The following is a 23,056-nucleotide window of genomic DNA, read 5'->3' on the forward strand; positions in this document are numbered from 1 at the left end:
TTCGAATGCTCCTGAAGAGTCAGCAGAAGTATTTCCTTAATATACTTAGGGGACAAATCTGACAGTTAGGACTGCATGCCTGAAATGTTGACATGATATTGACTTTCAAAGAATATCTTCCACTTCAAATAGACTCCAGGAGACAGTCATGTCATTCACAGTGACCTGGACAAGCTGGAGAGGTGGGTCTGTGGGACCCTCGAGAGGTTCAACAAGGCCAAGCACAAGGCCCCGCGCCCAGGTCGGGGCCGCGCCCGCTACCAGCCCAGGCTGGGGGATGGAGGGGTGGGGAGCAGCCCTAAGGAGAAGGACTTGGGGGTGCTGGTGGGTGAAAAGCTGCACACGAGCCAACAATGTGCTCTTGCAGCCCAGAAGCCGGCCGTGCCCTGGGCTGCATCCCCGGCAGCGCGGGCAGCAGGGCGAGGGAGGGGGTCCTGCCCCCCTGCCCCGCTCTGTGAGACCCCCCCGCAGCGCCGCCTCCAGCTCGGGGCTCCTCAGCGTGGGACAGACACGGGGCTGTTGGAGCGGGGCCAGAGGGGGCACAGAAATGCTCCGGGGGCTGGAGCCCCTCTGCTGCGAGGCCGGGCTGGGAGAGCTGGGGTTGTGCAGGCTGGGGATGAGAAGGCTGTGGGGAGACCTTATTGCGGCCTCCCAGCGCTTAAAGGGGGCTGTGGGAAGGGTGGGGGTGACCTCTTTAGCAAGGGCTGCTGTGACAGGACAAGGGGTGGTGGTTTTAAACTAGAGGAGGGGAGATTCAGACTGGATAGAAGGAAGCAAATTATTTACAGTGAGGGTGGTGAAACCGTGTCCCAGGTTGCCCCGAGAGGTGGTCGATGCCCCATCCCTGGGAACATTCCAGGCCAGGCTGGACGGGGCTCTGAGCAACCTGGTCTGGGTGAAGATGTCCCTGCTCAGGGCAGGGGGCTGGACTGGATGGCCTCTAAAGGTCCCTTCCGACCCAAACCATTCTGATCCTATCCCAGATATCCTGGACTTACACAGCCTCTTTTTAACAGCTCCAGGATCTCACGGAGCAATGGCAGACTACCACGGCATCACATCTGACTCCATATCGAACTCAAGGTATTTCAGAAGCTGTAGCTGCAGTTTTGTATAGAGACAATGGGGAAATGAACTAAAACTCTGAGAAGTGATTTGCCTTCTGCTCTGAAGCTAGTAATGCTGCTACAATGATCCAGTAGACAACTGGGCAAGCTGTAAAGCATTTAACTAAAACAACAACAACAACAACAAAATGTTACATTTGGCATGCAAGTGAAAAAATGTAAAAATCATTTGGAAATAATAAAAAGTGGGTGTTTGCAGCAAGCCTTTCAATAGAAATTCTGAGGTTTCCAGCAGGGCCCTGTTCAACTTGTCTGTAACTCCAAATGTTCAACATATCTACTGTTGCCAAAGGGAAGACCATTGGGGTTTTCTTCCATTGTATTGTGCAGGAAGCCTCTACCCGAGGTGTATGAAGAAGGGTGTATGTCCACGGCTGGACTGGAGTTGTTGCAGACTTAACCATGATTTCACAATAGTTATTCTCCTACTGGCAAAGGTGATCTGTTTTCCTACCCGAGTCTCTGACCAAGGTTTGGAGGGCTGGATTTCTTCCCTCAGACTGAATAAATCCTTTTAAAACCAGGACTAAGAGAAATGACCGCGATACAGACAGTTCTTCAGCATTTATGCTGTGTGTGTTCTCTGGTGCTGGTCGGGATCCAGACACAGGTTTTATTCTGCATTGTCTTCCTTTCAGGGGGCCTAAAGTGTAGCCAAATTTGGGCTTGGAAGAATTTGAAAATACTTCCAGTAGCTCATGACCTCCTTCTTCCATAGAAACTAGACTTCTAATCTCTCTTCTCCCAAGTGGGCTCTTTCACAACAGTTCAAGGATCACACTGATTTATGGCTCAAGAACGGGCTTCCCAGAGCCTGCTGTTTGGGTTTCACAGGGGCCAAAGTGGGATGCGGTCCCTTTCCAAGTGCCAGTCTGGAACAGAGCTGGAGAGGGAAGGACTAATGGGAAATCAACTGACTTGGAAGAAAATCTGAAGCTTGGAATTGGAAGGAAATTGACCCTGAATATGACAGAATGAGTTTCTCTAAGGAACTCAGACTTACATCTTTTGTCGAGAAAATGATGCCGGTGCCTCTTCGCCTCTCTTTTGGCCGCCGCCTCTCTCTGATTGACTGTTTGTTCAGAGATCTGTCGTCTAAATCCTGATCTTCACACTCTGGCCAAGCAAAGAAAGACTGCTTTGGTTTCAGTGATTTACATCTGTGCTTCTGCTAAGGTACTGGGGTTCTTTTCAAGCTGATCAAGGTCATCTTGGCTTGTGTTATATTACAAAGGAGTTATTAAACCAAATGAAATGAAATCTCAGTGCCCTACTACGTCTGGTTACTCACACTCCTCCCTTTATCAGAGCCCAGAGAGGTCACCCTGGCTCTCAGCTCTCCCCAGATCGTCCCGACTTACTCCTATTCTGAGGACAAACTGTACTCGGGGAATCACTCCCCCCAGCTCTAGGATCTAAATGCGCCATGGATTACTGTCTCATTTACTTATCCAAAATGGAAAACATCCTTTTATCCCTCTGTTACAAGCAATAGGCTGTATCCTGCATTAGCATTTCCATTTAAACAAAGAACATTTGTGGGGTGGCAGCTCCCCGTACTGCTCCCCTCAGAATAACAAGCAAACCGATTCTCTCTGTCTGTACACATTGTAAGTTCTAAAACTCATTAAAATCCCTGAGCTTCGACTGTTCTTCATTCTCCTGGGTACATACCATTTTTCTCCATCTCTGTGGCGGCACCTCTGAAGTCTGCTGGATTCACAGAGTCAAGACCTAGATACTTATTTGTTCGAGTCAGGTATGAACTTGTATAAAGGAGAGGTGCCGACGTCGAAGGAGACACAGGTGTCGTAGGTTTGTCTGGTTGGACCGGGCACCTTAATCGCCGATAGACAGTCTGTAAACAATGAACCATGACAAAAAGTTAGTAGAGTGAAGAGGAACTAGCAGATTTGGGATTTCAGGGAACTGGGTAATTTTTAAGAGTGCAACGCTCTCTTCACTGCTGCTGGAAGCGACCACCTCCGTCTGCCAGATCAGGTTCATTCCATCAGGCTGGGATGAATGTTAAAAGCATCGTGCAGCCCCGGTGTGAGAGCACTCTCCCGTTGCTGGGAAGTCTGGGATCAATCTCTCTGTCTCTGCTGCCAATAGCAGGACAAACAAGTTATCTAATAGAAACCAATGATTTAGAGTAAAAAACCAGAAGTGATGGCAGGGGGAGAAAACTGGTCTCTCTGGCTTTCCATTACGCACAGAACATCTGTGGAAAAATGCGAACACGAAGCCCAAGTCCAGCCTGCACAGCAAGGATGGATCCAGGCCACAGCTCTATCATTAGCCCGCTCATTCCACTTTCTGTGATTTACACAGTTTGATTTTTTGGTACGAGACAGAAAAGTGAAATTCCCAGTGGAGAGCAAAGGAACGGCCAACCTCTCACGTCTACATATCCACATCGCTCGTGCGGATCGCTGAGGCGAGGTAGTACTCCTCAGTATTCCTTCTTTCCAGCAAGTCTGCCCCCCTTAAAATAAACAGACACCCCCAAAAAGAATTTCTCCTGATCTCAGATATCCTAAATGGTTTCATTAACTCTGAAACAATGGGAAGCGAGGCCAGGAGGATCACCTCCTCGTCTGTATTTCTGCTCCACCGCGACCGGGTCTCCTGCCTCTCGCTGCTGTCCTCAGCGGGCTCAGCGCTCTCAGCTTTCTCGCTTTGCTGTTCCTGAGCTTGCCGCTCTGCCCGAGACCGGCTGAAGGTTCGCTCTGCCTCCTGAAGGTCTGTCAGTGTCACACCCTGGGGAGAAAATAAAAGAGAGAATTTTTAAATTTATGCAATTAGATTTCAAGTCTTCCAGATCCGTTTAAAATGCCCAGCAGGCTTATACCTGCCCGGCTAATGTTCCACCTCTGTGCTACCAGAAATAAAAGAATTCTCTTGCCCTCAGCACATTTCCCAGTGTACCAGCCTACTCACTGACTCCAAACAAACCCAAATATGCGCGATCGAGCTCCAAACCAAAAGGCAGGTACACTGCAGAAACGTGAATGTTGAAATCTAACTCGTGTACGATGGGGGGTGAATTCTGCAATAACTGTGCGCAGGAACGTTGCCAGAACCTCTCCAGTGCAGTGTGAGAGCAGACAGGCCCCTCGTCCCGAACAGTAAAATAGAGCAGAAGAAAAACCTTGCCCCTCTATACATCAGCGCTCTCCATCCTACACACAAACATGAGCGTTTCCATTCTTTACCTGTGTAGACCTGCGAGTCTGCCGGGCCTGCCTGGATCGTGCCTTCCTCAGTGACTCTGCTTCCTCATCCCGCACCGGAGTCAGATATGACCTGAAAAGAGAAAAAGAGGGCAGAAGAGGTTAAAATAAAACCAGATGCTCTGCCTTCCTGGTTGTGTGAGCTCTTGAACTGAGATATTCTCTTTCATAGGGACAAAAATCATTCTAGCTCCATCTACCAAGACTACTGTCATCTTCTGCTTTGGGAAAACTTTCCTACAAGCGTATGATACAAATATACTCGCATTACGCTCTCCATAGAGTCTCTAGATAAACTCTTTAGTGTCAGACATGTTCTGTAAAAAAAACCAGCGCAACTATTTAGTATGGTATTTGCCCCATTCCTTGTCTGATTGCGTCATTGGGGGGGAAAAAAATCCAAACCACCTCTCATTCAGATAAAGATGTCAGGAACAGAAATCCTGCACTGGCACCTTCCTCTGACCCTCCTTCTTGTCATTATATTTATGATCATATTCCTGCAATCTGCTGCCTTCATCAATATGAAATCCATCATGCCAGGAACCGGCTGAACTGCAGGCATCTTGTAAAGACAAAACACCTTGAAAAACGCTATGAAAATAAAGAAAGGACCTTCACACGCTGGAGTAAACAGAGGCCCTTAACACTGAAAACCACACAGTTAATATACAGAGTTGGGTCACCACTAGATTTCATCAAACTGGGGAGATTTCAGAAGAATTACACACATGAAAATACATAAACTGAACTCTCTGCACTGGCTTTCACGGTGGAGGAACTGGAGAGGAATTCGGCAGCGCTCCCGCAGTCGGGGATCGCACAGCGGCCAGTCTGGCGTCCGCGTCGGTGGAGGGGCTTCCATCTTCGGGAAGATTAATCAGATGGGACTCTTCGGCCTGGCTAACGGGGAATGATCCTTAACACTGTCTCAGCGTGCGAGGATGAGGGTGCCTGAAATGGCAGGTTCTTTCTATCACTGCCACAGGTTAACAGGGTATCAAAGATCTACAAACATTCAAAGAATAATTAGTGAGGGATTAAGATCTACTGAGGAATATGCTTATGTGACCTTGGACTCTTTTCCTGGCTCCCCGCTACAGACCACTTTCATGGAAACGGTAACAGGCTGAACAGATTTCGCATCTGATCCAGCAAGTTAAGACATTTATTAGAAAGATCACTAACTTTGCTGCACTGTGACAAAACCTCAAGGAATCAGAAAACCTGGATCATTCTAAAATCATCTCCCGTGACGGCTTTTATCACGACCTTGCGTTCAGCGCCGATCTAGGTGTGCAGCCAAACACAGACTGGCCTCCAGCCCTCAGACACCCCGCAACGGGGGGTTCCTCGGGCCACCTGGAGGCACGGCCACGGGAGGTGGTCACCGCCCACTTCACGTGTCGGTGGGGCACACGTGAGAGTCTTCTCACCTAAAACTGGTGTAAGTATTTGACCTGATAAATCATGCCCCGAACTCCCCTGGTCTCCAGAGACTACCAGAGTGAGAAGGATCGATCGGCTCTGCTGGAGATGCCGGTACTGCGGGCTTCTGGAGGAGATGAATCGTGCTCTGGGAGCTGGCTACAATGGAGATGTCTACACCCGAGCTGGCCAGGCTCGCTGAGCTGCACTTCCAGGGTGCGATTTATCACCTTCAGAAAGAGCCTCCAACGCAGATCATGTGAACGCGTTGCAGAGGAGCTCGCTGCTTCCCATTGATTATCCAGACACACTAGCTGTGACGGATACGCCAACACGGGAAGCGCCTGAAATTCAGAGGGATGATTGCCTCCCAGGAATTTGCTGTTTCATGAAGAAAAAAAAGCTGCTGTTTGATGAATGAGAGCTGTGCAAGTCCTACTTCTGCAGACAAGTAGTCCTCTTCTGCTCCCCTCTATGCCGTGCGTACGTGCTACCCACGTAATGGCACATTAAGGAAACAATAAGCATTTTCTGCAGCTTCTGACACAAGTAGAATAGCTGCTGTTTGCTCATTGTTCAGAAGTAATAAGCCACCTACAGGAACAAGCATTTGCAAAATATACTGCAAATTAAACTCAGAGCAGTAGTGTAAAAAAAAAAAAAAAAAGATCCCGAAACATAAGCCCCAGGTAAATCTGTCGCTAAGTAAGGTGGACATCTCACTGCAACAGCTTTGAATCAGTGGAATTCACGTCTCTCACTCTGCAGCGAGGACACAGATATAGGAGCTGCATACATACGATGGGAATAAGAGGAAAGATGAGACCTGCCTTTGCCCAAGGGGGAATTCAGCTCACACCACAGCCGTACGCCGTGGGCTCCCGGTACGTGTGAGCAGCGCGGGGTCCCGCTTACAGCGGCCGAAGTGCTTTTGCACAGAATGGCATAACAGCGAACTCCCTGCCCCAGGACGTGAGGGAGGACAAAACAGGTTTTCAGAGTAGTTTCAAAAACAGGCAAATCCGCGGAGAAGAGGTCGGCATCAGCCGCGGGCGGGAGGCCGGGCACGCTGCTGCTGAGCCGTGCGGAGGGCTCTGCGGCAGGGTCAGGAGAGCAGGGCTGCAGGATTCCCCTCGCACCAGTGCTTCGCTGCAGCCCCGTGTCCGGGAGCGTACGCACGCAGCACGAGAACAGCCGTTCGGTGTCTCCTACCCCGTCATCCTCCCAGGCTTTCCTCCTCTGCTTTCCCAGAATTTATAAAAAATTAGGAATATGTTAAAACATCGTTAGCAGTTTTGGGTGTCCAACCTGTAACAGTGATTTAATCTTCAGACAAGCGCATTTTGCAAGTCAGAGTGGCTCAGTTTGGGCTGCAGCCTTTATCGATTGCTAACTTTTGGGTTCTTTCCATTTACACAATTCCCCGCTTCTTGGAGCTCACCCAAAGCCATTCTACAAGCATGAGATAACTGCATTTTCTGAAACAAGTCGCAGAGCCACTGCACAGTGACACAGCCGGTTTCTCCAAGTAAGCAGCTACAGCCTTTTCCTGGCGATGGAAGGTGGCGGCCGTGCGGTGAATATTTCAGATGCGAAGAGGAGACACCACACCTGCTGGCGATTCAATTATGGTTTTGCTCTACTTGGGGTTTTTTTGTGTGTGGTTTTTTTTTTTTTCTTTTGGGGAGGGAAGAGGGATAAAAGACAGATTTTACAATTTTAGGTGATGCTTCACTTTGCTTACAAGCCGAATTTTAAGAGCCCTGACTGTGCTAAATGGGATGGAAGAAAGAAAGAGAGAACAAATTCACCGAAAGGAGATGGCGAGTCCGATGCAGCCACAAAGCACAGCTGGGCTGGATGACAGAGGAGAGCAATACGCTGCTCTCCAAGCAGAAAACTTGCAGATCACAGCAAGCTGCAGGGGACAGGCAGCAAATGGGGTACGAGGCGGTCTGTAAACAATCCACAGAGTTTTTAATTACGTTTCCATTAACATGTCGCTTGCTGAAGCGCAGTATCTATGTAATCCTATTAATCCAAGCAAATACCACATGATCTAAGCAGATCTCCAAAGAAATGGTCCTGTGCGTTGTGTTTTCTTGCAATAAGCTTTCTCTGAGCTACATGAAATAAGAGCAGCCGTCATGCCAAGCTCAAGGCACGCATAAAGCAGACCAGATTTTTTCCCCGAGTTTTGGTTGCGAGTACAAGCAGCAGAATATAAATTGTTGGAGATGCGTACGTGAGAGTCAGCAAAAACACTGCCGAAGTTTATAGTTCCCAGAGACAGGGACAAGTGTGTCCCGCTGCCACGAGAGCGCGACAACCTTTTGATTTGCGCATTAGCTAGAAAGAAGCTGGGAACTGAATGATGAATCTGGTGCCCACTTAATTCTTCCTATTTTCAGGAAAACACCTATTTTTCTGTTAACTCGACTAGTCAGGGTGGTGCAACACAAAGATGGATCCCAACTGCTCATCGTCACCATCACCACCTCAAGGCAAAGGAGGGAGCTGCAATAAAATACTGCCAGAAGGGGAGATTCAGAACAGGGCAATAGGAAGCCTGGGTATACAAGCTGGTAAACCAAGCCTACAGGAGCAAATCTGTGTGTTGGAGAACCTGCGCCACAGACAAAAAAACCCCACCATACTGTGGAGAGACCCCCCCCTCCCAAGTACAGGGTAAACGATGCAGAAAAAGAAATGACAAACCCCTGTTAACTGGCGCGCAGGCAGCAAGAACAGACAATCCATTTCTCCAAGAAACACAGAAACTTCCGACGAGCTTTTTACAATGCTGGTCCCGCTCCTGAACTCCTCCAAGCGCTTGTGGCAAACGCCATCCGCCACCACGCAGAGCCCTTCGGCAGAACACCACCAGCCAGCCCCAGAGGGAACGCCACGGGTCTGTAAAGCTTCTGAAGCTTTCAGTTCTCACACTTCGGCGACCCAGCACTGGGAAAGCACTCACCTAAACCACACTCGCCTACCTGAGTCAAAACTTGGCAACAAATTTGGAAGCTAAACGTTTCTTAAATGCCAGAGCTGCCCTTTTGTCAAAGCGGATTTGAGGCGTTTCATCGTGCTGCAGCGCACCGAAACCTGGGACGCACCCCGCCACGAGCTGCGGCAGGCCACGATGGGCTCCCCCCGCCTCCACCAGCTCCCTCTCCAATGAACCCACGCTCCTGCAGCAAGCGCAGTAACAACACGAGTTGGCAGGCAGCAACTGCAGGGCGTGTGGCGTCTGCAAACGCGGCACTGGTGGTCGAGAACTGGGGCGATGCTTGACGCAGCTCTTGTAGAGGGAAGCGTGCCGTGGGCAGGCACCGCTCCCCTGGCCCTCTCTGACTCCTCTCATCTCAGCCCAAATTCTCTTTCTAGTTTAGGAGTGACCCAGAACCACATTCACTAGACTAAAAACTATAGTGACAGTTTTCTTGGAAGCTAGGACAGACTTACAGTTGTTCTGGCTCCGGGTAACAGGCGTAAGGGGAGCCCGGCACAGGTTTGGCTTCCTGCGCGCAAGAAGGCGCATTCAGCATATGGGATAGCCATACGGATAGTCGGACTCTAAAACGCTTGGAATAGCCCTTCTTCAGAGTGCAATCCCGCTTTCCCAAACGCTGCAGTAATTTCAAAAATACTTACCGTGCAAATCTCTCTCTCATACATACATATATGCACACATAAATATATACACACACAGAGAAAAGAGGCAGGCAGAAAATAACCCCCAGCAAAAGCCTCAAGTACTGATACTGTTCTCCTGGAAATAACTGGAAAAGTACAGCATCCCGGCGATGCATTCCTACAAACTGGAAATTTGCCACTGGCTAAGACTATCTCTAAGCTGGGGGAGGGAAGAGAAGCAAGCGCAAGCTTTGGAGGCGACAATGCTGACAGCAGTTCCCAAAATACAATTCCTTAAGTATGTACCCGGCAGCACGTCAATCGCTGACAACTACGCGGAAACTGTCAGAAAAAAGAAACTTTCCTGCTCTCCCATCCAAGCAAGCAACAGGTTTCAGCGCTTCACTGTGTGCGTCCCTGCGCTAACATGCCCTATGCCTCGGCCCACCGCACCTGGGAACGCTCAGAGGAACGGCCACGAATCGTTGGCTGACTAGAATTTGAGACCATTCAGCAGGCAGGGGAGAAGGGCGACCCGTCAGACCCCGCGAGTGCTGGAGCTGGGAATGAGAGCGGAGACAGCCAGACAGTGCCGAGCTATTAAATAAGCTGAGGGCAGAGGGATAGCAAGATTTCAGGATCATGCTCTCAAAGTGTTTCACAGCTGGCTCAGAAAGGCTCTGCCGAGCAGTCGCTATATTCAGGCCTTTGCTCTCCTCTCTCAAGCGAGTCCTGGCTGTTGTGAGCTGTCACTGTGTTTCAATCTGGACCGTGAATTCTCAACTCATGAAAGTTTAAATGTCTGAATTTCAATCATCTATTTACAGTATGATTAGCAGCTTAACAAGCTACAAGAGATTAAATTCTTCATTCGCAACAGCTTTGCTTTGCTCGACACGTTCAGGTGCTGATCCGAGAGATTAAGAGACTTGTGATCTTTGTCACTCGTTAATCAAAACAACAAGTACCCTTTATCCCTCCTCGAAACTCGCGCTTTGATGTGATGTTTACAATGGGTTGAGGTTACACGTATGGCAGCTGATGCTCCAGGAGTACTTCCCATCATACGGCTCCTGACGACGCTGCCTGTGCTCTCCCACCTGCCCGCGCTCACCTCTCCGCGTGCCCTTCAGGAAGGGGAGCTGCTGCTTTTGCGCGGCGCTCGCTCAGCGCCAGCTCGGCGCGCGTCCTCTGCAGGTGGGCGCTACCGCGCCACGCGGCCCCGCTCGCCCCCAGCCCCAGCCGCTCTACCTCCGCTGCCAGAAGAGGGGAATACACCATCGGTACCTACTGAGAACTCAAAGTTTGCGGCTGGGGGAGACGGCGCGGAGATTGGAGGCTTTTAAACGATCAGTGTTGTCCCTTTGCATTAATTAACGCCACTCAGCATCATGGTAGAAAGTGAAAAGGCAACAAACATCACAGCGATCACGTTCCTTAGGCTGGCTGCCTCGTCTGGAGGCTTGCTGCTGCTGTGACCCTCGACCTTTAGAGTTCTTCCAGAAAAAGGGGAAAATATACTTGTTTAAAAACAAACCAACAAAAAATCCAGGAATTTTTTTTTCAAGAGAAAAGCAGAGAGTGCTGCAAGCACAGACCGAGGGAAGCCAGCAACGCCTTTTCCCTGCCAAACTTCTCCTCAGTTATCGAACGCATTAGTTGCGACTGGCACAAGAGCAAAGCTTTCCAGGCTGGGATATTCTGAAACTGGTTTGTGGTCAGCACGGGACATCAGGTGCCCACGCACGACGCGGAGCAGCGTGTCACTGCGTCAGGGAGCAACGCGCACGGCTCTCTGCAGTCCTCAGGGGATGAACCTTCGCATCAAAAAAAATGCTGCATGAAACAGAGCGGGATGCAACTCCACCTCCCGCCAGCTGATGAACGGAATGAAGGCAGAGATGCGAGTGCCCTGCCTCTGTCAGCATTCCTCTTTCTCATTTTCAAGTGAGCCAATACCGTTTGACATTTTAAACAACCTCAAGCAGACCTATTACAGCTTTCCCAAAAGCGAGCCCTGAAAGAGGGCAGGGAATCCCTGGGGGGGCTGGGAAAGCACTCGGCAAAAATCTAAATACTTGGGAAATCGCCTTTTGCAAGTAAAAAATAAAATAAAATCAAAACTTGATGATGATAAAGACGATTCAGCTATTGAACTCGATAAACCTTTGGAGAAATGCTCACTTGGCAAGAACAGCCAAGCAGCCTTCGACCGCCACCTCGTGGAAGCAGCCTCCGAAGGGGTGCCCGAGCAGTTTCAAGGAAGACAATCATGAACCAGCCCCAGCTGAATTACGGAAAAACATCACAGAATATAAATAACATATAAAAGGTTTCCATTTCCTACTGAGCTAAGACTGCAAGTTCGTAGCATGTGGCAGTGGCTTTAGTTCAAGTGGCCGCTGTTCTCACGGATAGGAGATTTGTTACGTTTGCTCAAAAACTTTTCCTGTAGAAATCCCGGGGTGGCTACCCGGCTTCCCTGGCTTCTCCACCTGTAACATCCACGGGTCGGTGCTGTGGAGCAAAGAATTTAACAGAATAGCTGATTCTGTGCTACATCAGCTCCGAGCCGTACCGTCACACAGTACCTCCACAAATATTCTGGGTAGTGCTATCTCATTTGTTTAACGGCCATTTTTGGACACAGAAAAGTATTGGAACGTGTCGAAGTTAGCGAACGCCCATACCCTGAACATCCAGGTAACGGTACCCAGACGGAACTGGAGCCGCGGCGGCAGAACTCGCCGTTAGACACAAGGATTAGATACGGGAAACATGTCAGTGGTTACAATTAGTAAGTACAGGGGAATTGCTCACAAATTTTGCACGTAGACGGGGATGGGGAAAGGCAGTTTTACCTTCCGCTTGCTCCGTGCTGTCGAGCTGCAGTTCTTTTACATTGGTTAGCTCAAGTGGTGCCTGCTTCAGTTCCTTGGCCATTCCTGGAGGGTCCCGCATATATTCCTGCTCTGAGTTAGCAGGCCAACCTACGGCCCGGGCGCCTCCGCCCAAAGCAAATGCCAAAATACCCCCCCCGCCGAACACTGGATGAAGTCAGTCGGCAGCTGAGCACGCAGCAGCACACCTGCTCGCCTTCTTTACAGGAAACAAGGCTCAGCAGCAGTGACCCCCATCCCACACCTCCAACTTTTTCTAAATAAACACGCAGCCTGATTTCTGATACAGCAAGATCAATCTCGCCTCTTCCCAACATGGACGAGGCGGTGGCCAACAGAATTCCTGCCCTCCCGCGTCATCTGCACCGGCAGCCTTTTAAAAAAAGGACAACTTTATCTGAAAGAGATTAACTGCCGAAGCATGGCAGATAAATGCTTTCAACAGCAGGTGCCAGATGATTGTTCAGTTCTTCACACGAGAGAGACCTCTTCGCTTTTTGTCGCCCGCCCTGCAGCGTGGCTGGGAACCTGTCCCCTGCAGCCGTGCTTTGCACGGGTACCCCCACCCCGCCCTGCTTCCCAGGGACCTTTCCCAGGAGAATTTAGACCACTCAGCTTTACATCAGCCAGTGATAAGGATTAGAGAGTCACATACTACTGAAAAAAACCCCAGGGAGGTTGTGAGACAACGCTCACAGCTTTTTCTACCAGTTCCTCTCAAGTGACATTTAAATACCCCTTGAATGCAAATCCCGTAGTTTAACTTTTACAGAGATCAGAGTTCCTTATTTCTTGTCAGATAATAAGTGTTAACGGACGTATCGGGCATTCGCATTCACCCTAGAGGAGTCATGGTCTGAATTTGGACAGGACGAGAATCACGAGGTAAAAGGACTTGCCAAAAATTGTTCATCTAACAGTACTGGTGGAGGAGGATTCAGTTATTAATATATTATTAATATATGCTACTATGAATAGCAGCTGGATCCTTAGAATGATGGAACGAAGAATGAAAAATAAATTCCTCTTGGGAATGAAGCAGAAAAGAGAAATGTTTGCTAGGCACATTTACCTTGCACGTCGGTGAACTTCCATGTGAAAAAAATTTCTAGGGGACATTTAGGGGGCAAGAAGTCGGGCTGAGCACAGCCGTCAGCCCCAGAGCGGCTGGGAAAAGCAGCCCACCCCACTCTTCTTGATTTATCTGAAAAACTGGTCAGAGTACATTAAAAAAAATGAGGCAAAAAGAGAGACGTGTTTCCTGTCTCTAACAGCTTGCCTGATGGCAAGTGCTACCACCTTGCTGGAACCTTCCTGAGGAACAGGAAGAACAAATACAACTGCAGAATGAAATTGTATAAACAAAGCGGCTGGAGGGGAAAAAAAGAGGAAGGACGAATTAAAACCCTAATTCTTAACGAAGCAGGGCAGATTTCAAATTCAGGAGTGTCCTTTTAAACCGGTCACACAACTGAGAGCACAGACTTGCAGAAGTTCTCGGGCAAAGCTTGTCCTACCCCGCGTGACAGCTAACCATGAGCTGCGGGCTGCCTTTCCGTCTGTCCTGGGAACCAAAGCTTTCACACCGTATGAAAGGCTCCAGCGAGACCCAGACGCCCAGACCTCGCTTTCCGCACCAGATCCCTCACAGCACAAGCCACGTTCCAGCGGGCAAGGTCTGCCGCAGGCGCCCCGGCCCCACGCAGCCGCCAGCACGCAGGGAGCCGTGCCGCACGCGGAGCGCTCTCGAAGGGGCTGCGGCGCGGGGCTCCCGGGAGGAGATGTGGCCCCAGAGCCCTGCACCAAAACCACACGGATAAGGTCACAGGTGAACTTTGCGAAGGAGCTTTCAGCAGCACTAGAGGCCGCTGTCATCCCGGATGACGGTGGATAATCCAGCAGCGCGCTGCAACCAACAAGACCCCCCGGCCGGAGTCCCCGCCACCTGCTCGCACCAAGTGGAAACCCAAAGACCCTTGGTTTTGCACCAGGGAGAGCAGGGCCTACGTGAGATGCTGAAGGCACAGAACCCACGCGCTTATAATTCACCCTTAGCAGCGCCAGCGCTGGTTTGAGTTCAGCTGGACAAATGCATTTACAACGTGAAGCAATTTGACACTGGCAGGAGATCATCAAAATGGCCAAACAGCGACGCTCATCGGTGGCTCCAGAATTCCCATGAAAAAGAAAAAGAAATGGCCTGGCAAAAATACTGACTCTGGAAGGTGGCAGGTTTCCAGCCTCTCAGCATCAGCACACTGCAGTGCTGCAGCGGAATTACGGGAGGCCGAACGTGCAGCTGGGTACATGTAAATATGCACGGCAGCAGCTTGGCTGAACGTCCGAGACATATGGCTCGAACACCAGGCAGCGACCTGCCACGGTCCGTGCAGGTAGCCAGACTGCACCGCACTCCTCCAAGCGGACGCCTCCCCCGCTGCCTTCTTTTCTGCTCCTCCTCTCCTTTGTAACGATGTGAGGCATGATTCACGCTATTTCCCAGCCACTGGAGCGTTTGCTGGCCGATTTAGCTGGCAAACAGCAGCAGCTAAAACACCGCGGAGGAAACGCTACGCTGGGCCAGGGTAAGGCTTGTTGGTCACCAAAGGATGCAAAGCAGCACTCGAGCACCCTGCGAGCTGTTCCTCCCCAGACCTAGCAGTCTCTTCTGCTTTAACCTTTTGGCTTCATGCAGATAATTTAAGGCCACAAGTTAGAAGACATCCCTGTGATCTAATATTAGATGATAAGCTTGTTTATGTTTTTGTTGCTAAGAGAAAGCTGGAGCTTTGGAAACACTGAAGCAGACCAAATGCTACTGCAACAGCTGCCGGTGGGAACTGAAATCCATACAGCGCTTCCCTGACAACTGTTTGCCATTTTCCTTTTTTATTTTGTTTTACTGGTATTGGTCTCCTTCCAAAATAAGCTTTCCCCATTTAGGTGACCTCTCCTGTTTCTCCAGGTCCATGTTTCCTAGTTCAAACTGCACAGGCAGTTCCCCAGTCAGTATATCCTGCTGTTGGAACATACATTCGTAAATGAGGTTTCCTCCACCCACAAGCACAAAGCATCATTGCGGTGCTTTTTTCCCCTCTCAGCAGTGCCAAAGCATCAATTAAAGGTGGGAGGAATTTTCTGGTGTTTCTCTTTACATTACCATCATTCACAGGAGATGGTTCTTTAATAAAAATGCAGGAGACTTAAACAGATCTTCTATATTATTTTTAGAAACTGATTTGGCAATAAATGCCAATGCAGTAATATTAATAGATGCTCTTTCGGGCATCTACAAGTACTATCACAGTCACGTTCCCTGTCTGCAGACAGTGCCAAAAGTCTGGTGGGTTTTGCGGAGCCCACTTCTCCAGGGAAAAAAATCTAAAGCTTTTGCAACTCGATTCTGGGCTTGCCAAAATGGAGATACTGTTGTGAAACGGTCGAAGTGTGAACTGAAAGCACAATACTCGCTCTGTCCTCTTTTGCACAATCGCACTTTGCACCGGGAGCATCTTTTGGCAGCTCATCTCAATTCAACTGCGAATGACACCGAGCCAAGTGACCCCCAGCAAAACGACAAGGAGCAGAGACACTCCTAGTATTAAACATAAGTGTTCTTACAAAGATGCTCTGCAGTAGCTATCTCAAATTATGTCCCCGCACAGCGAGTTGATGAATGCGGCTCACCCAGAATGCCTGCAATACCTTCAAGGCACTCCCTATGCTAGCTCTGGGGTGGAAACCAAAAAGCCCAAACAGCACTAAAAGTTTGCGCATTTTCCAAACAGCACAGACCACCGCCTTTCTCAGATCTGCTGCAGCTGAAGCACAGAGGAGCCGGCAGCGGGCATGCCCTGCCTCCATGGGAGAGGGAGGTCACGTGCCGGCTGCGGGTTCCATGGCACTGCTGAGCTCCACCATCTTCATCTTTGCAAGCTGATAATTTCCATTACTGCTTTTCACATCCTTTGGCTGCAGGCACTTTAAAATACGTCAGAGTACTATCTCCACTCGGGAAGGTCTGTATTTTAAGAAGTTATTATTTTAGTTTGGAAGAATCTAATTACTGAAAACACTTCACAGACTGGTTGCTAGTTAGAAATCCATGGTTCGTTGCTGCATTGTTTTATTTCCATTTACTTTCATCAGAAGAGACAAATTTTGCAACAGTTAACCCGTTTGCAGGAATAAATATGGATCATTTGACATTCTGTACTTAAATGCACAAGGTAAATTTCCTTTGAAGAGAGCACCAGCTACCCCAGGTTTATATTCCCCCATTAAAATAACATCCTACGATAAGAAAGAGTCACCACCACCTAGATTCAGCGTAACGCAAAATGCTGCTACTGCTGGGAGAGCCTCGGTGGCACATGGCAGACCTCCACCTCTGTGCTAATTACAGTTAATCAAAAGAAACGTGCACCGCTGGAGTGCAGCCCCTCTCCTCCTGTATCGCACATCTACACGCTCCAGGAACGTTTGTTTTCTCCCATTAGCTGCCGAGGGAATGCAGGGGACTCGCGCAGCAAAGACGCCTCCATCGGGGCACGTGTAAACTTAGCTGAGCAGAATCAGAGGGATGGATTTTGTCCGAATGTGTCTCAGTCTGACACTCTCTTTCGGACGGGATTCATGCTACAGAACCTACTTCAAGTGGCTACTGGGCTGTCTGTCCCTCTGTACATAGAGGCCTCAGGGTTGAGGTCAGTAGCTGAGATGACTACTGAAGAAAAAGGCTGAGACGCTGAAAATACAAGTAGAGAATTATGCAACTCAATTTAACCTACAATCCGGTGATGACTCAGCTCAAAAGCTTAAGACGGAGCAGGGGCAGCAGCCTGTTAACTCCACATAGCACCTAAGCAACCGTTCTTACACCCCCACCATCACCACCACGTGAGACCTGATGATAGAGGAGGACCGACACACACCAGCAGCACTCTGCTCACTAACCTTCTGCGCTCCCTGGCTTCCTCAGCTGAGAAGTCCTTTCCTGTAGTTGAGGCAGCACCGGCATTCGCAATACCGTTAGGAGAGCCGAGTATAGCACGATTTGTGATTACACCTAGGGGGGTGCTAGCAGAGATGGCCTCTGTATTTTTCTCTACAGCAGAATCAGTTTGTTGCCTGAAAGGGGCTCTGAAATAGAGAAGACATAATGGAAAGCAAAGCAAGTGAACTCAACTGCTGACCGGGACCAGCCACCTCCAGGGAGCATCGACAGTTCATTCTCCTCCTAGACTCGTGTTTTTGTAGAGAACAGCACACATTAAAATGAGTTTTTAAAAACTTGTAGAAGTATAAGCAGGAGGAATTCATAGTCTTCACGCCCCTCTCTGTAGCAAAAATGATTAGAACATGTACCTGGTGAATAACGAGAAGGAATGAACTCCAAGAGCTTGTACAGTGAACGCCCAAGAGCAGCCTGAGCGGCACACTGTGTCTCTAACAGGGTAGCAAGAGGGCACCATCGACCACTCCAGTGAGTGAAGAAGCTAAGGTCACATACGGGCTGTTAGCTGCCTGCTGGTGCATATGCACTACTCAAACTGTCCAGTGTAACCGTTCGGGGATTCCTTATCAGCGCTTCCTGCACGGAAGCACATTTCCAATCCATAATCCACTCCAGAATTCAGAACTTCCAACCCAAATGCTGACTTTCTGCAGCGTTATCTCAGCTGTGAGCCGTTACCTGGTATACTGGCGGGCTGATGCAGTAGTGTTCGCACCGAGAGATGTGGGACAGGAAGAGACAGGTTGCCACGGGGTGCCCAATGAGGTAGATGACCCAATGGTAGTGGGTGAGGTAGCTAGAGATGTATTGCGACTGGCTGAAATGTAGGGACTGCTGAGGTCACTACTTCTACCAAATGAAGCACTGTAAAACATCACAAAATCATGTCCTTCAGAGCACAGTAAATATTCAACAGAACATCACCACAGCTGGGCTCTCAGCTGGAAAGGGAGCAAGTATTACATCTTAGCAAAACGTCTGCAAGGAGATTAGAGACCACCGGCGTTGCTGCAGGCCGCTCACGCAGGCTAGCGCTAGCAGCACCCCTCCTAGCTAAGCCCAGCTGAGCTCCAGTGAGAGAACAACAGCGTGGAGGTGAATCGGCAAAGATCAGGGAAGGGAAAAGCCCTACCGCAGTGAAAGCGGTGCACGCAGAGCACCCCTGTGTACTGGGGAAAGGCAGAAACATGAGCAAGGATGAGGTTGCTTAAAGCAGGGAAGGAGAGAGTGACGTAAGCAGGTCTGGCTGCATCACCTCCTAAGGATGCCCAGGACTTCCAGTTTTAAGAACTTCTTTTCAGTGGCTTAAAGCTTTGGCAAAGATGATCAGTTCAGGCTCTAATTTCACTTAAGGCATGTTTGGCACAAACTCTGTATTTCTGGAAAATAACTAGCAAAACTGTCCAAAAAATACTCAAGAATGAGCAAGGGAAATACATATTTTGCCAGTTTAAAACAAAACCCTTAAAACCACTATTACTGAAAAGCTGTAAGTGTTTAAGTGCTTATACTTTGGAGAAGAGACTGGAGAAAAGGAGAAGGGCTCTCATACGAGGACGTACCCTTTTGCTTTTTCAGAGAAAATCCGCCCTAAGTGGGATAAGTCTAAAAACAGACTTGATGAAATCTGGCAAAGTCTCCCTATTGCAGGTGCCAGAGCCCCAGATGCGGGCTGCTCGCTGTCTGCACGGAGCAAACGAGCACGCTTGCATGACCTAGGACCCTGCCGTGCCTTTCCCAGCAACTGGTATTCCTGGTTGCTACTGGTCGGACTGGGTTTTCTGCAGGATCAAAGGCTAGGAAGGCTGTGTCTCACCTCCTGCATCCTAACGCCTCCCATGCCAGCGCGCAGGGAGCATGGAGGAGAGTGGCTGCACCAGGAATATAAGCTGACCTAGAGTAAAAGCAGACTGGGACAAAGGTTTATGGGAAAGCCAGGGACAATGGACTGGAACTGGAAGTCAGCACTAGGGTGAGAGTTGAGAGAGAACAGCCTGAGGCTGAAGTAAAACTTGAAAGGGGCAGGACAACAGCCAGGGACGGGAGGTCGGAGGAAGGATCCGGTCCAATCCACTTAGGCACCCCGTTTACAAATCAGTTTTATACGCCAAGGCCCCCAGCCAGCCCAGGGCGAGCAGCTGGCCCCTACAGAGCCAAAGGAGAGACTGGGGTACCCTGGAAGGCCTCCACAGGGAGGAAACCTTACATTTGGGCTCTTCAGTTGATGGCTGCTTGCCACATCCAGGGCACAAAGGAACAAGCAAGTTATTGTCACCAGGTAGCAACTTCTATCAGACCCTAAACAAAGCTGCCTCTGGAATGCTGGCCCCTGCCCGGAGCGCTGGGGAGCAGGAAGTTCTGCTGGAAGCAAGTGCCTCCCTTCTTGGCTCTCTGCGCCAGAGGAGAAGGCCAAGCCCTGGAGGTGGGCTGGGAGGAGGGCAAGAGAGGGGAGCCAAGCCTGGCTGGTGTGGGCGTGCAGAGCAGGCAGCCATGAAGTTGCAGAAATGCGTGCGCCGAGAAGACGACGGTAGGGGAGCATGCGCCAGGGCAAGGAACGAGAGGAGCGGCAGGGGGAGAGGTGGTGGCAACCCTGGGGGCAGCAGGGCTGACGCGGCACCATCCTAGGAGACCCCAAGGCGGAGGGGCTGGGGCACGAGGGGCGGCTGCAAAAAAGAGAAGGAACTTGGTCAGGAAGGAAGGAAGGACACAGAAGGGTTATTAAGTAAGACCTGACAAGGACTGTCTTCCAGACGGGAAAGGCAATTGGTGAAAGAGGAGACAAGAGGGTGGAAGCAGCACCAGATGCCTGGTACAGCAGGGATGTGGGGGAGCTGAGAGGGGAAGGAGGAGGAGGAATGGAGGAAGAGAGCATGGTGATGGCGTTGTGACAACTCCTATGCACTTGCCCTGGGTCGGAGAAATGTGGTGCTGGGGCATCATGCAAACACTCCTGCTCACAAGAAGGGAGCCAAGGTGTTGCCAGCTCTACAGGAATTCACCTCCCGGCCCCATCACCTTGCGTGGGTGGCACTGCACAGTTTGAGGAGGACCCTAAAGGCATTTATTCAATTGTTCCCATTTGATGTGAACCGGACCAGGTAATTGCAAGAAAAAGGTTAGCCAGGGAATCTTGTTAATTAACAGCTATGCTCATATGAATCTGCAGAAAGGAGGATTATGAACTTATGCTAAAGAATTCAACATTAGAAATAAAAAAAGGCACTGGCACTCTGCTGCTTGCTCTCTAACAACCACGACATAACCATCAGGGAATGAGCAATGAAATGGAAAGCAACATTTCAAATCGATAAAAAGAAATACCTCTGAAAACAGCTAAGGCAAGCAGAATTCAAAAATCTTAAAAGCCTTCAAAACCGTAAAAAGCTTCCACATAGGCTAATAAAAAAGCTTGGCACAAAACACCTAACTATTTTTTTTAAACACACTGCCACGGGGTGTTGCAGAGATCAAAATAGGATTTGCTTATGGAAGTTGGCCACAGTGGTGGCTATGAAGAACAATGGTTAAGTATAACCTCTGGCTCCTAAAATCGTGATTGCTGGAAGCAAGGAGGGTGTGGGAGGCGGAAGACTGCTCTTACGTTATCCTAGTTTTTACAACTCGCCCCTCAAAACCAGTTGCTGTCAGAAACAGAGCCTGGACTGCATGGACTATTGGCCTGACTCGCTGTGATGGTTTTTACGTGAACAAAACCAGTAAGAAGGTGTATCTGAAATATGAAAAATGAAATAGAAACTAACTGTGTGAAAAAGCTGTGTGAAAAAGGTGTGTGTGATCCCTCCCTGTGAGGCACCTCTTACGGCTGACGTCAAAGGAAGCGCGCTGAATTAATTCAATCTGCTATGCCAGTTTTCCTCCAAAGCCTTTAACATACAGGTGATGTGAACTGGCTGTTTGAAGGCCAACAGGCACTAAAACAGAGAACAGGCTGTCAGAACAGGGTTCTGTGAATTTTTGGGCTAGTGGTACACCCTCAAAGAGAGTAGAATGAATGACAGTCACTACCACTACAGAGAGTGCTTTAACATTTGCTTCACCTTAAGCTGAAGAACGTTTGTAGCATTGCTGCAAGTGATTTTGTCCCCTTTTAGAAGAAAAGCCATTTTCGACATCTTAGGATGATCTGTTGCTGTGTTCACTCTTTGTTTGGGAGTCATATAAAGCACTTACAGAGCATAACTAGGTATCTTTATTGAGATTAGTTAATGCTAAGGTAAAGGGTAAATGCAGATGTGCAGAAGTCGTCATCTCAGTAACATCCAAGTATGTCATATGTTCACTTTAATTCTTCCTCTCTCACAATGAGCTTTTATCTCTTGGAGTTGTGTTCAGTTAATACTTAGAAATGACACTGAGCTCATCCTAAAACAGGCAGCCAGGTTCCCTCCCTCATCTTAGAGGCTGATGCACAAGGTTGGAGAAATCAGAGGTTCAGTACAATTACATTTAATTTCTCTGCTCTTCTGTAGAAAACCACAGGGGATAGAGGTCAAACTGATCGTGATTTTACTGTTCGTACATACAATGCAAAACCATTGATCTCTAAAAAAAGCACACTATATTCCTACCTGGCAAAGGTATTCTCTGCAACTGCTTGTAAACCAACACTCTCCTACGAAAGGCCAGAATTCAGCCTTTGTGACGGGAAATCGCTACTAGTAAAATACCACAGCCAGCCAGAACCTTCGCTCGTCTCTGTACAGTTTAACCAAGGAAATACAGGACGACCTCGTGAATGTAAAACTACCTCTGGTTCAGAATTAGCTGAGGTAAACAGCTAAAATTTTAACATTTTAACGGACAGCCATGTTAGTGGCTGGACTGTCTCTCAGATTAGCGAACGGTACGGCATGCCAGCAGCAAGAGGCAAAAGTTTTCCAGTGTAATCAGCTGTGGCTTGTCAGACTGGCTTTAGAGAGAGACAAGCTACGGAGGTTGGCCTGTCATCATGTCCCAGGATAGATGTGAAGTCACTGGAATGGATCAGCAGATCAGGAGAAGTCTACTGCTCGAAGTGGCTGTTTCACCTTTTGTGGAAATGGGTCTGTATGTGCTCAGCAATTGGACAGACGTGTCCTCGAGCACAGCTTACCTCTGCCAGCGTAGCTACTGGAACACAAAACAATCTGCCTCTTCCCAAATACCTCAAGCAATTGTTCCATCTTCAGGATAGTTATTTAGTTCAGGGTCTAGAATTTGGTAAGACACAATTTAAACCTTGAAATAGTTCTGCCTTTTTCCTTAAGCGCAGATCAAATGGCTTTACACGTGCTGTTTTGATGGTTTCCAGTATTAGCCAAAATAAAGGTGAGGTGATGGAACTGCACTTTGCACAACGGGCTGATCCTCCCTCTCACAACTGAGATGAAAACTCAGTGATGTATTATTTGCCTTAACAGAGCAGGGCATTCATTCCCTCATTCAGAGACGGCCATTATCTGCTACTTCAAACCGAGCCTCCGCCTTCCAAAGGGGTAAAAGACACTGCCAATCAGAGAAGTTACGCACGGGATTGCGTTCCTGATTCTGCTTGGCTTGTTTACCAACACCCGGCCTCTACAGTTTCACATACACTGTGCAGAAACTGCTTCCTTACTGCCGCAAGAAAATGGTCGGAGACATCAGTCTCGCTCCTTAGCGAGTGCTGTAAGACATGCACAAGAACACCGCCACTGTTCTGTTAGTGAT

The 23,056-nt window shown here is 49.1% G+C and overlaps 1 protein-coding gene across 4 annotated transcripts in view; it reads right to left on the bottom strand.

The window, feature by feature from the left end:
• PPP1R12B (protein phosphatase 1 regulatory subunit 12B) overlaps window positions 1–23,056 on the bottom strand; it is a 126,250-nt gene that overhangs the window by 45,881 nt on the left and 57,313 nt on the right. For 2 of the 4 annotated variants that reach the window (XM_064472229.1, XM_064472233.1), the window contains exons 13-18: window positions 18,026–18,211; window positions 17,287–17,472; window positions 4,346–4,436; window positions 3,720–3,890; window positions 2,802–2,985; window positions 2,131–2,243 (exon numbers count right to left, since the gene is read on the bottom strand). In XM_064472229.1, coding sequence (XP_064328299.1) covers window positions 2,131–2,243; window positions 2,802–2,985; window positions 3,720–3,890; window positions 4,346–4,436; window positions 17,287–17,472; window positions 18,026–18,211 — 931 coding nt within the window. The remainder of the gene's footprint in view (window positions 1–2,130; window positions 2,244–2,801; window positions 2,986–3,719; window positions 3,891–4,345; window positions 4,437–17,286; window positions 17,473–18,025; window positions 18,212–23,056) is intronic. The other 2 variants (XM_064472230.1, XM_064472231.1) reach the window with 2 other exon arrangements.

The sequence above is a fragment of the Phalacrocorax carbo genome, chromosome 23 (genome assembly GCF_963921805.1).
Source record: "Phalacrocorax carbo chromosome 23, bPhaCar2.1, whole genome shotgun sequence".
Lineage (NCBI taxonomy): Eukaryota > Metazoa > Chordata > Aves > Suliformes > Phalacrocoracidae > Phalacrocorax > Phalacrocorax carbo.